The sequence below is a fragment of the Sinocyclocheilus anshuiensis genome, unplaced genomic scaffold (genome assembly GCF_001515605.1).
Source record: "Sinocyclocheilus anshuiensis isolate Anshui unplaced genomic scaffold, SAMN03320099.WGS_v1.1 scaffold188, whole genome shotgun sequence".
Classification (NCBI taxonomy): Eukaryota; Metazoa; Chordata; class Actinopteri; order Cypriniformes; family Cyprinidae; genus Sinocyclocheilus; species Sinocyclocheilus anshuiensis.
The window spans coordinates 383,588-396,885 of NW_015555768.1; the positions used below are offsets into that span (position 1 = coordinate 383,588).

A 13,298-nucleotide genomic window follows, 5' to 3' on the forward strand; every position below is an offset into this window, starting at 1 on the left:
TGTGTGTGTGTGTGTGTGTGTGTGTGTGTGCCTGTGTGTGTGTGTGTGTGTGTGTGTGTGTGTGTGTGTACACATGTACATACATCTCTCCACAGGCTCTAAATGCACTAGACCAGTGTTTCTCAACCAGGGGTCCGTGGACCCCTAGTGGTCCTTGACGTAAGGCCAGGGGGTCTGTATAAAGTATGAATTTTTGTATAAATTTTGTATATTTTGACATGACATGTTACCATGAAAGAAAAATCCAATATAGCTGATGATATGGCCAAATACTGGACAAGTCAACTAACTTGAATTATACTTGACTACATTTGGTCCTCACAAAGACATACATAGATGAGTCAATTTTGTTCTGGGGGTCCTTGAGGATGGTTCTGAATTGGACTGGGGTCCGGTACGCCAAAAGGTTGAGATTCACTGCACTAGACAATGGCTTCAGCATGCATCACGTCTACAGTTTGACAGCTCGGAGCAGCGGCATTCTCACCTTTCAGCAGGTGTGTCAGGCTCTATAAAGCGAACACAGGCAGGCGCTGACAGCGGTTCTGTAGCAAACACTCCCCCCTGTAACTGCAGGCCGAATCCAGAAAGAGGATCTCCTCTCAGAAGCACCTCACTGGTTTCTATATGCACCACCTGACCTCCGGCGCCCACTGTACTCGTCGCCAGAGACACTGAGAGAGAATGTTTCATATGTTTAATATTGAATCAAATTCAATCATTATTTGACATACAATAATGCAAAGTGAAGCTAAAAACCCTTAAAGCAGCACTATGGTGACGACCCGACCAGGCTACAATAGTTCGAATATAAGTACTTATTATAAGTGTACCGTAGTGATTCGGAATAAGACAAAAACGCGGTTTGGAAGATGAATTCATGATGTACTCGCTCATTATATACATTTTGTAAATTTTGAACACAGAAAAAGTTACATAGTGCTGCTTTAATCATGGTTTAAAAAACAAAACAAAAAAAACACTGATGTCCAACCTTTTCTTTTTTGTGTTTTACTTTTTTATATTCTTTAACAACATTGTAAGACGTTATTCAACAATTAAAACATTAAATATACACAAAGAAATGATGATGATAAATTAATAATGATAGATAAATACTGTAGATTAACAATCAAACAAACAGTTCTTCCCATGTAATATTGTTTATTACAATTTTAATATGGTTTTTAATTGTAATATTGCATGACTAGCAACTTGGGGCATTAATATAGAAAGTATATTGGCTACTTTTGTGTCGCTCTTATAATACTGGATATCATTCAGCATTATTATTCATATTAAAAATGTATATTATTTTAATTTCTTTTACATTCTGCAATAACATTATGATTAAAAAACACTATTCAATAAATAAAATCTTCAATAATAATAATAATAATAATAAACAAATAACTCTTCTTCCCCCAAGTAATATAGTATATTAGGGATATTAATACAGAAAAAAATATTATATTTTAGTGTTTCCCAACCTGGCCATAATTACAATTGTTCACTTTTAAAATGATTCATTACAAACAAATTATACTATAGGTGACTCACCAAGTAGTGTTTGCCTTTGAGATGCTTTTAGGTTTTACCATTTCTGGGGGCAACTGGAGAAACTTTTTTTTAAAGAAAGTCTTAGCTGTCTTAGCTCATTTATTTATGAATTAAATTAATTTAAATTCATCATTTCTTTTATAATTTTAAAGCAAATGTTAAATTTGGAAATGTTTGAGTTGAAAATCACTCAGATATTTTACTCTACATAAACATGGTTAAAGACTGCTGGAATATCCATATTATATTATCATACTGTATATAACATTATTATTTTCATATAAATAGTTTTTCTTTTTGTCTAGATGTCAGAAACAGTCACATTAAACGAGAGATAGCGATACTAAACTGGACGTAAGCTGAAAGGCAGAGATGAGACATAAATCTGTATATGAATGCGCTCACAGGAGCTCTTGTGGTCTCTTCTCCTTTGTCTCCTCTTGGTGGCGGTGCAGCGAGGGCTGGATGGGTAGGAGGGCAGGGTGCTGCTGGGGAAGGTGTTGGGGTACGTCGACTGGGTGCTACAGCTGTAACTGTGAAAGCCTGATGTGTTTGCAGATATGCCAGACGTCACAGCTGGAGGAGAGAAGATTTGAGATCGACAATGCTGGAATCACCATGTGTAATTGGCGTATGGCTATATGTGGAATGGAATACTAACATACCGTTAGTATGCAGCATGAGTGACAGTTATTTAAATTATTGTAAATCTGCTTTGAAACAGCATCGACTGCAAAAATGGGAACACAAATAAATATATTCCTTGACTTTGTCTGAAAATTGTTTAAAAAAATAAAAATAAGAATGAAAAGTAGTAGATGAATGAATAAAAATAAAAATAAAGAAATAAAGTAAATAAAACATACATTTATAAAAAAAAAGATTAAAACAATACATTTAATAAGTATATAAAATTAATAAATAAAAAGGAAAATAAAGTGAATAAAAATAAATAAAATTTCAAATAAGAAAGAAAAATAACAAAAAGAATAATGAAAATAAAGTAAATAAAAATGAAAATAAATTAAAGTGAATATGTAGATACAATTGAAAAAATAAATGAAAGAAAGATAATTAATAATGAAAATAAAGTAAAAAATTAATACAAATGAAAAGAAAGAAAAACATAAATATGTGAATATGTAAATAAAAATGAACAAATAAATGAAAATGAAAAGAAAGAAAGAAAGAATATAAATGGGTAAATATGAATAAGTAAAAATCAAAAATTAAGAAAAATATAAATAAACAATGAAAAATTTTAAAAACATGAATATAGATTAAAAAAATGAAAAATAAAAAATAATTAAACAAAAAGTTAAAAAGCAAATAAAATCATTATTAATGGACGATATTACTTCCAATTAATCTACCACACAGTAGGTAATCCAGGTATTCCACTCATACAGACAGTTTGCACCCTGTGCACAGTATGCATGCTACAAAAATAGTTAAGTGCATTAAAATGCTTAAAGGGTTAGTTCACCCAAAAATGAAAATTAGGCTGTGTTTTACTCACCCCCGAGGCATCCTAGGTGTATATGACTTTCTTCTTTCAGATGAATCCAGTCGGAGTTATATAAAAAAGTGTCTTTGATCTTTCAAGCTGTTTCATGGCACTCATGGTGTTGCATGCATTAGTCCAAAAGCACTTAATTAAAATGCGCACAAATCCTCGTTTTGTACTTTTAATTCTTGACTGTTGTTTTGTTTTGATCTCTCCGCTGTGTTTCTGCGTGTGTCACTTCTGAGCGGCGCATGCGCAAAGCTGACCTCATACGTCATTCCCCCGGAACTGCTTCCGTGTACAACAGTGAGCACAGGCTAGAATAGAGGGATTATTACGTTTTGAATATGGATATTTTTCTTACAAAAACGCATCGATTCGCTACAGGAGGCCTTTGTTCACCCTGCCTCGGGGGTGAGTAAAATGCAGCCTAATTTTCATTTTTGGGTGAACTAACCCTTTAATGATATGCTTAAAATACTTAACCGCATCATTACATCTCGTTTCTATATTTAATGCACAGTTCATTATGAAGACACAGGACATGCACACAGGAGACACTCACATCGGTGTGAGGGTGTAGGGGTGGTGTGACTCCAGGCCGAGGGTGTTTTTTGGAAAGGTGGAGGAGCGCTGATGTAGTTGTCACTAGAGTCCCACTGACGCTGACTACTCCTCTGGACACGTACTGCAGGGAAAACACAGAGACACACAAAATGGGCAGTAAATGGGTTATTTCCGCTGAAAACAAGCTTATGTTACAGCACTCAGGCTGATATGCGCCTGCAGAAAGATCTGATGTGAACTGATCCACACTGCTTCACTGATGATCATTGACATTCACAGGGCCGAGTCAGAGACGCTGCTCACAGGCACGCGTTTCGTTCACTCCTTCACATGCAGCACATTTATTCCCTCCATTGCTTTTTCTCTCTCTTACATTTCCGGGCCAGCTCTAGTAAGGCTGACAGCAATGGAGGAACCATCTTAAACTCTCTCTTCACTCATGATTAGAACAAATGCTCTGCAAGAAAGAAAGAGGACATTGTTTTGGATTCTGACAGAAATGGCTCCTTGTGACACTAAGCAGCTGTCTCACTAACGATGCTTAATTAGGCATGCATCGTGTCACGCTCATCAGACCAGCTGTTTAGACAGAGATAAATCTGCACTTCAAAGAGCTCCTGTGCCTTGTACTACACTGTAGTATTCAGTGCAGTAAGCCCTTGTTTGTATATTGCACATTTTGGCAAAATGTTGTATCTAGAATGTAGTAGCATGTAAAGAGTATGGTAGTATGCTATTGCAAACATAGCCAAAGTAAAGCTGCTTGTGAATCAATTCTACCAGACATGTCTAGATTATCTAAGCTTGTGAATATCAGTCACTATGGGTCTTTGAGTTTGTTTATGAGCTGTATGTGACCGTGAGTGTCTGCAGACCTGTATCATGTGAGCAGTGTTGAGAGGGCAGGATCTCTAGTTTGGTGAGCTCTGAGGAGCTGGACAGGAGCTGCTGAGCCTCCATCAGAGAGCAGTGCTCTGTGCTCATGCCATCTATAGCCAGGAGAATATCTCCCACATGCAAAGCACCACATCTGAGGGAAAGAGGGAAAGACGGCAAGAGAGAAAAAGACAGCGGTGGTAACAAGTTGAGAAAGTCATTTGTGTGGAGCAAAGCAAGAAAAGGGGTGAAAACAGTCACAACAGATGGGAAGGTGTGAGGAAAAAAAAAAGAGACAGCAAGAGAAGAGGATAGCTAAATATGTATATGTACGAAGAATTATGTGAGAATACTTTCATGCTAATTAAAATAAATAATCCAGTTTTTATTGCATGTGGATATAAAAGTAGCTGTGAGGAGCGTATCTGCAAACACAAGGTGACAAACAAAAATAAAATGCACATACTGTAAAGATTTGTCATGCCTAGAGAGCAGGGGAATGATGGGAGATATGATGCAAATATAATATTTATTTATTTGTTTCTTTGTTTATTTAATAGGGACAATAAACATTAATGCACCTTATAATCAGTATAAAATAAAAAGCATAAAGTACATAATATCGTATAATATAAATATAAAAATAAATATATGTTAATTTATTGTAGACAATATTTATTTAAAATTATAAAAATTCTCAAAAAATATTTGACTATAAGATGTGCATTATTGCTGTATGAAGCTGTCAGTTTATCTTGGAACCATAAAGCTGCTGATAATCGAATCAAATATGAACCAAGTGACCACATACTGACAGAACAATATGCTTGGCTGATTTATTAATCCATCACTCTTGTAAAATTACTCTGTTGGATCAGCTAAATAATTATTTAGAATGAAATTACTGTCCATGCTTTTGTACATATTTAATTTATTAAGGTATTTGTGTAGGTGATTCTTTACATGTCTGTTTGGCTCTAAATTTGTGCGTGCATTTGGGTGTTCTCACCTGTCCGCAACACTAGCAGGTTTGATTTTCTGGATTGTAATGACCTGTTTGTTCCTGTAGAGGGAGGTAGTGAGACTGAGTCCCAGTACTGAACCTGCGGAGTGGGCAATGTCCACCTGGAGTGGCCCAGACAACTTCTGGACTGAGTCTGCCATGAGGTCAAGCCGGAACCAGAGAGAGACAGAAAAGAGTAGGGGATATTACATTTTAATTCAGATATGTACAAAATATCTGAAGGAAGCTTTAATCTCATTGCCTTCCAGGAGAAAAGACAGAGATCTCATTGGTGCTTTGTCTTTCCTATGGGAATCTAGAGGGAAGTAGAATATGTTTCTACTCTAATTAAGGCCACATGAGAATATCTGTGCATACAAGCGCATGTCTTTGTGCCTGCTCACCCATGACCATGATGTCGTACTCGATGAGGAAGAAAGCCTCCTGGCTGCTCTGCATGATCAGGGTCAGAGCGTCAGCATGTTTCTGTCTGTTCACAGCAACACCGTTCACGCTCAACACTCGGTCGCCCGCTCGCAGGGTACCCTCTCTGGCAGACGGAGAAACATGGAGAGACGTACGGAAACATAAAACGACAGCAACAGAGATGAGAGGTGAATGCAGACGTGAATGCTAAAATAAAACAGTTCCACCAGGATTTCATGATTTTTTATGATCAAAATGACTGATTTTGTGGTGTAATTTTAAGCATTTCACGGAAATTGTATGATTTATTTTTATAATTAGGATACCACATTTACCATGTGTATGACACTAAAAAGCTTATCAAATTCTGACCAATTTTAAATTAGATTTTTGTAAAAATTAAAAATAAGAACAAAGAAGCAAATTACAAACAACAGAACAAAGATGAATGAACTAAAAAGAATGCTTTACATTTTTCATGGAGGTTTAGTATTCAGGTACAAAACACTCATCCAACATGTAGATGTTGTTTGTTTCTTCATGGGAATAAATTTGGAGAAATGTAGCATTGCATCACTTGCTCACCAATGGTCCTCTGCAGTGAATGGGTGCCGTCAGAATGAGAGTCCAAACAGCTGATAAAAACATCACAATAATCCACAAGTAATCCACACCCCTCCAGTCCATCAGTTAATGTCTTGTGAAGTGAAAGGCTGTGTATTTGCAGCAAATACATCATCATTACGTACAACAAACAAATCATAACTAACAAATCCATCAAGACGTTTAAACCATCTCGCACACTATGTCCTGCACTAAGGTTAACCGTTAATCTTAAACCGTCACTTCTGGCCAAAATACGAGTCCATTATCCATAATAATGCTTTCTCCAGCGAAAAAGTCCATCCTCTGTTGTCCTCTCACATCAAAATCCAACAAATTCGTTTAGAACTGCTTTGGACTGTTTTTGCTTGTAAATAGCGATAAAGCAATATTATGGATAGAAGACTAATTTTTGACTTGGGAACAACGGTTTGAAGTTAAAATGTCTTAATCATGGATTTGATTATTACAGACCCACAGTTTTTCACTTCACAAGACATTCATTGGTGGACATGAGTGGTGTGGATTACTTGTGGATTATTGTGGTGTTTTTATCGGCTGTTTGGCCTCTCATTCTGATGGCACCCATTCACTGCAGAGGATCCATTTGTGAGCAAATTCTCCAAATCTATTCCCATGAAGAAACAAGCAACATCTACATCTTGAACTATTCCTTAAATAACTCTCTTTACCATCAAGCATGTCACACTTTTTATTTTCTCATTCATGCATGTTTCTTTATCAGACTAATGTGTGTACAGACGAATTACGCAGAAACACAAAAATGCTGATTTTGCTGAATCGTGAAAGACTGGAGGTACTGATATAAGTGTTGTTTTGCATGAACAATACGCATTGTGGAAGTGTAATTATTATGCTAATCTAATTCACATTAAAGCAAGAAGTTGAAACAGGAAGCGTTCATATGCATGTGTTTCGTCTGCTCTTCTGTGTGTGTGTGTGTGTGTGTGTGTATTCTTCAGGCTGTGTTCTACCCTTCTCACTCATTCTAATGTCATCAGCCTATATGCTTCAGTTAACGTGTGCCTGCAGAACCAGCTTACAGGGTTCAACGATCACACATACAACATACAGACTGCTCCCATAATCTACACCAAATACAAAACATCTCATACACAGATACACAAAAACTCTATTACACCAATATATACACAAATAACCTACCGAATGCATGCAGACAGCACTGATGTGACACACACAGAGGCAGAGAGCTTCACGATGATTCAGACATTCTGCTAATTAATAAACAGAGATGTTCTAAAGGACCTCATGTCTCACACACACCAATGATTTGAGTCTTCGTGGTCTCACCTGTCTGCGGGTCCGCCGGGCCTGACGTAGGTCACTACTAGAGGTCGAGCCTTATGCCAGTCCTCATGAAAGCCCCCTGAAAGCATGTGAAACACACACCTGACATGTCAAGCCAATTGCCTTTAGTCATAAAATGCAGCTGAACACACACACACACACACACACACACACACACTCCTGCTGCCCTTGAGAGAAATATCACACAAATGTAAAAAATTTAAAAAATTTAAAATAAATGTTTCCTTTTCCCTCAGTTTGTAAAAACAAGTAAAATATGCACAGTGCTGAAGTAGTATTGAAAGGATTCCCAAATTTTGTCAAACCAGACCATTTTAAATCTAAAATATTTTCTTTAAGTGTCCCCTGAGATTTTAAGGTAATATTGAAATAATAAAAAATGAATGAAAAAAAAAGAAGAAAAAAAAAATAATACAACAAAACATTTACATGTTCATGGTTTTCTGCTGTTAGTTAGAGGTCACATGACATGCAGAAAATCATTTCTTTAGTAAGTTAGATGTTTTTATATGAAAATTATTAATTTATTTTAATTTGACATTTTTATGATTATATTAATTATTAGCACAACACCCACGTAGTTCCCTCATGAACCCGTTTTGGGAAAAACTGTTGTAATGAACCTGGAATATTCTTTGTGATATAATTAAATATATATATATATATAGTTTGATTTCAAACCATCACTGATGTAATTTTCCTCAGTTTTAAATTCATAACATCATTTAAAGTTAAAAACACATGTAAAGACATTTCAAGGCGTCTGATGGTGGTTCGGTACCTCTCAGAACGAAGCCAAAGCTGTTTCCTTCTTTTTCCAAGCACACTTCGATAGTTTTAGAGATGACGCTACAGGGACTGCTGGGAGCTAAACACACAGAGAACAGCTTGTGTTAATGTCACAGGAGGATAAGATACAGCACTACAGACTGAAATATTTTTACTTTAACAAGACCATAAACACTAATGCCACGTATTTGTCACATATTACTTGAGAACTCTGATGAAATGGCTTTTACATATTCAGTTCTGTTGAAGTACTACTGTACCGTGATCAGAGGTATACACACACTCCTGCTGCCCTTGAGAGAAATATCACACAAATGTAAAAAATTTTAAAAATTTAAAATAAATTTTTCCTTTTCCCTCAGTTTGTAAAAACAAGTAAAATATGCACAGTGCTGAAGTAGTATTGAAAGGATTCCCAAATTTTGTCAAACCAGACCATTTTAAATCTAAAATATTTTCTTTAAGTGTCCCCTGAGATTTTAAGGTAATATTGAAATAATAAAAAATGAATGAAAAAAAAAGAAGAAAAAAAAAATAATACAACAAAACATTTACATGTTCATGGTTTTCTGCTGTTAGTTAGAGGTCACATGACATGCAGAAAATCATTTCTTTAGTAAGTTAGATGTTTTTATATGAAAATTATTAATTTATTTTAATTTGACATTTTTATGATTATATTAATTATTAGCACAACACCCACGTAGTTCCCTCATGAACCCGTTTTGGGAAAAACTGTTGTAATGAACCTGGAATATTCTTTGTGATATAATTAAATATATATATATATATAGTTTGATTTCAAACCATCACTGATGTAATTTTCCTCAGTTTTAAATTCATAACATCATTTAAAGTTAAAAACACATGTAAAGACATTTCAAGGCGTCTGATGGTGGTTCGGTACCTCTCAGAACGAAGCCAAAGCTGTTTCCTTCTTTTTCCAAGCACACTTCGATAGTTTTAGAGATGACGCTACAGGGACTGCTGGGAGCTAAACACACAGAGAACAGCTTGTGTTAATGTCACAGGAGGATAAGATACAGCACTACAGACTGAAATATTTTTACTTTAACAAGACCATAAACACTAATGCCACGTATTTGTCACATATTACTTGAGAACTCTGATGAAATGGCTTTTACATATTCAGTTCTGTTGAAGTACTACTGTACCGTGATCAGAGGTATCAGGTAAAAAATACTTTTTTAACTATCTTCAACATTTATAATAATCAAAATTCTCAGAAAGTCAGAATATTAGAATGATTTCTGAAGGATCATGTGACACTGAAAACTGGAGTAATGATGCTGAAAATTCAGATTTGATCACAAGAATAATGTACATTTTAACATATATTCAAATAGAAAACAGTTATTTTAAATTGTAATGACATTTTGCAATATTACTGTTTTTACTGTATTTTTGATCAAATAAATTCAGTTTTGGTGAGCATAAGAGACTTCTTTCAAAAACATTTAAAAATCTTACTACCCCAAACGTTTATTCAACAGGAGACTGGAGTGAATGTGAATGTATTTGTGTCCGTACCGAATGGCGGCAGCTCGTACTCCACCTCCAGCACCACACGCTCACCGATGTTCTTCAGCATGCTGATGATCTCATCATGTCTGAGTTTGGATAGGTTTATGCCGTTCACTGACTTTATGTAGTCCCCACCATTGAGTTGGTCACTCCTGCCACACAGACACGCATAAGGAAAACTGAACAATGCAGTGATACATTTTGGTAACATGTTTCTGTTTAATATGTCTGGGGAAAAGTGTACAGAAACAGTAGAGCATGGCACTAGAAATGCCAAGGTCATGGGTTCAATTAACAGGGAATGCAAGAACTGAAAAAATTGCATAAGTGCAAAAAAATAATAAAATAAATAAAAAATGCAAAAGAAGTTGCTTTGGATAGAAATGTCCGCTAAATGTATAAATGTAAAAGTAGATTCATACAGGTGGATATTTATCTTTTACAAATACATGAAAAAGGTCACATTTATAGTATGTAACCTACATGTTGTCCCTTTAATTCTATTTCAAATAAATTATGTTCTTTTAAACTTTCTATTCATTAAAGAACCCTATAAAAAATGTATCACCGTTTCCACAAAAATATTAAACCACACAACTGTTTTCACCATTGATAATAATCAGAAATGTTTCTTGAGCATCAATTCAGCATATTAGAATGATTTTAGGATCATGAAATTATGCTTTACATCACAGGAATAAATTACATTTTAACATATATTAAAATAGAAAACAGTTATTTGAAGTTGTAATAACATTTACTGTTTTTACTGTATTTTTTATCAAATAAATGAATAAATCTTTCAAAAACCAACCACATACGGAAAGGTAGTGTATGAAAATCTATTATTGGTAATGACATCACTATAAAAGATTCTTATAGGCTGTAACTCTGTCATTCACAGATCTAAATCCAAAGCACAAGATTAATTCCATATAACATGCTGCACTGATATGAAGACTGCACAATCTGCTGCAGAAAGGTGCGTTGTGCAGCAGGCATGTGCAGTGTGCGAGTGTATATACAGTGGGTACGGAAAGTATTCAGACCCCCTTAAATTTTTCACTCTTTGTTATATTGCAGCCATTTGCTAAAATCATTTAAGTTAATTTTTTTTCCTCATTAATGTACACACAGCACCCCATATTGACAGAAAAACACAGAATTGTTGACATTTTTGCAGATTTATTAAAAAAGAAAAACTGAAATATCACATGGTCCTAAGTATTCAGACCCTTTGCTGTGACACTCATATATTTAGTATGTGTGATGTTAGCAGAGCTGACTCCTCATGTACTGTTGTAGAAGCTAATTTAAGCCGCTGCTGTCATCCAGTGCTGGGATTTTGCCTGTAAGCATCGCATTAGCTTAGACAACAGCACACGCTCGGAACCGATACAATGACAACACACAAAAGTCCCATCATTTTGTGATTCTGCATAATTATGCAGTGGAGTTAAACGGCATTAACGCGCATAATAATTACACACTCGCACATCTGCACTAGAGCTTCTGAAACTGATAAAACCATTAGCTGTAAACTTAAATACAGGGTCATACGTTTAAATCACCTGGCTGCAAAACAAACGTTTGCAACTCTGCATTCAGCAACATGCACACACATCAGTCCTGCGGCTGCCTACAGGTCAGCGCAACCATTCAACTAAAATCTTCCTCGTGCGTGTGTGACGGAGAGAGAGCGGTCACGTTAGGCCTGCATCAGCCTGTCACACTAGAGGCTGATGTGATGGAGCAGCCCACATCCTGAGGTCACACACACACACACAGGAGCAGCCCAGATCCTGAGATTAAAGAACTGTGTGAGTAAACATGGTGCACCACACACACTACACCAGAGCTATTTTAGCATTACTGGGATACTATTATAGTTTTTATGAATATTTTGATTTAGTTTTTATTTTTATATTTTCCATTTTCATTTTAGTTTAAATTTTTGTATTTTTTATTAACATATTTTCTGGAAAATAAGTTGTACACACTACACCAGTGTTGATTTAGTATCATTAAGATACTATTATAGTTTTGATTAATATTTTGTATTAGTTTTTATTTGTACCGTTTTAATTTTACTTTAGGTTTTAGTAATTTTGTTGCATTTATGTCATTTTATTACCATATTTTCCAGAACATAAGTCGCCCACACTACACCAATGTTATTTTACTATCATTGGCATACTATTATAGTTTTGATGAATATTTTGTTCATTTTTAGTTTTATATTTTTCATTTTCATTTTAGTTTTCAGTAATTTTGTTGCGTTTTTGTCATTTTTATTATTATATTGTCTGGAAAATAAGTCCCACCAGATCAAAATTGCATTGTTGAGAGAAAAAAAAAATCAGTGTATGATAACATTCTACAATTACATTGATAAATAATGTAAAATAGCTGTAAATGGAACGTTTATCATTACATACATATCATTATAAACACTATAAATATGTATTTTAGTTTTTCTTACTCCATAACAAATCCTTTAAATTTACCAATATTCAGAACAGAACAGGAAGGAAAAATAATATAAAAGTATAAAACAGACTTATATAGTTGCATTTATTATAAACAACATTTGTCATAAATGCCACACCTACACAAATGTATTTAAAGCAAAACTGAATGTAATGGTGTGTGGCACAAATACAAATACAAAGTGCGCTTTGCATAAAATATATTTTTGCATAAAATAAAATATATATTTTTTTGTATTTTACTTGAACATATGAAGTTTTAAGTTAAGTTTAAAGGGGGAGTACAATGCTGTTTCATGCATTCAGAGTTGTTTACACTGTTAAAGAGTCGGATTCTCATGCTAAGCATGGACAAAATTTACAAAAAAAAAACAATTTGGACGTATGACGGAGTATTTCTGTACTAAAAAGCTTACTTCCGGGTTCGTACAAGTTTCGGAGAGTTTTTTTCGATCGTGGCTCTTCATGACGTAGACGAGGGTGGAATTCCTTATATGGGCATTTCTCCCGGAAGAACGCACCCGCGCACGCATCGACCAGAGTGAGAGCGAGATCGCGCCCATCAACGTGCTTCATCACGCGG

At 35.1% G+C, this 13,298-nt stretch overlaps 1 protein-coding gene across 1 annotated transcript in view; it reads right to left on the reverse strand.

Annotated features, from left to right (window-relative positions):
• LOC107674279 (glutamate receptor-interacting protein 2-like) overlaps positions 1 to 13,298 on the reverse strand; it is an 81,269-nt gene that overhangs the window by 7,315 nt on the left and 60,656 nt on the right. Inside the window, exons 4-12 of the mRNA XM_016468221.1 lie at positions 10,233 to 10,378; positions 9,589 to 9,675; positions 7,875 to 7,950; positions 5,918 to 6,063; positions 5,520 to 5,667; positions 4,510 to 4,664; positions 3,633 to 3,755; positions 1,966 to 2,136; positions 488 to 674 (exon numbers count right to left, since the gene is read on the reverse strand). Of these exons, the coding sequence (XP_016323707.1) occupies positions 488 to 674; positions 1,966 to 2,136; positions 3,633 to 3,755; positions 4,510 to 4,664; positions 5,520 to 5,667; positions 5,918 to 6,063; positions 7,875 to 7,950; positions 9,589 to 9,675; positions 10,233 to 10,378 (1,239 nt within the window). The remainder of the gene's footprint in view (positions 1 to 487; positions 675 to 1,965; positions 2,137 to 3,632; positions 3,756 to 4,509; positions 4,665 to 5,519; positions 5,668 to 5,917; positions 6,064 to 7,874; positions 7,951 to 9,588; positions 9,676 to 10,232; positions 10,379 to 13,298) is intronic.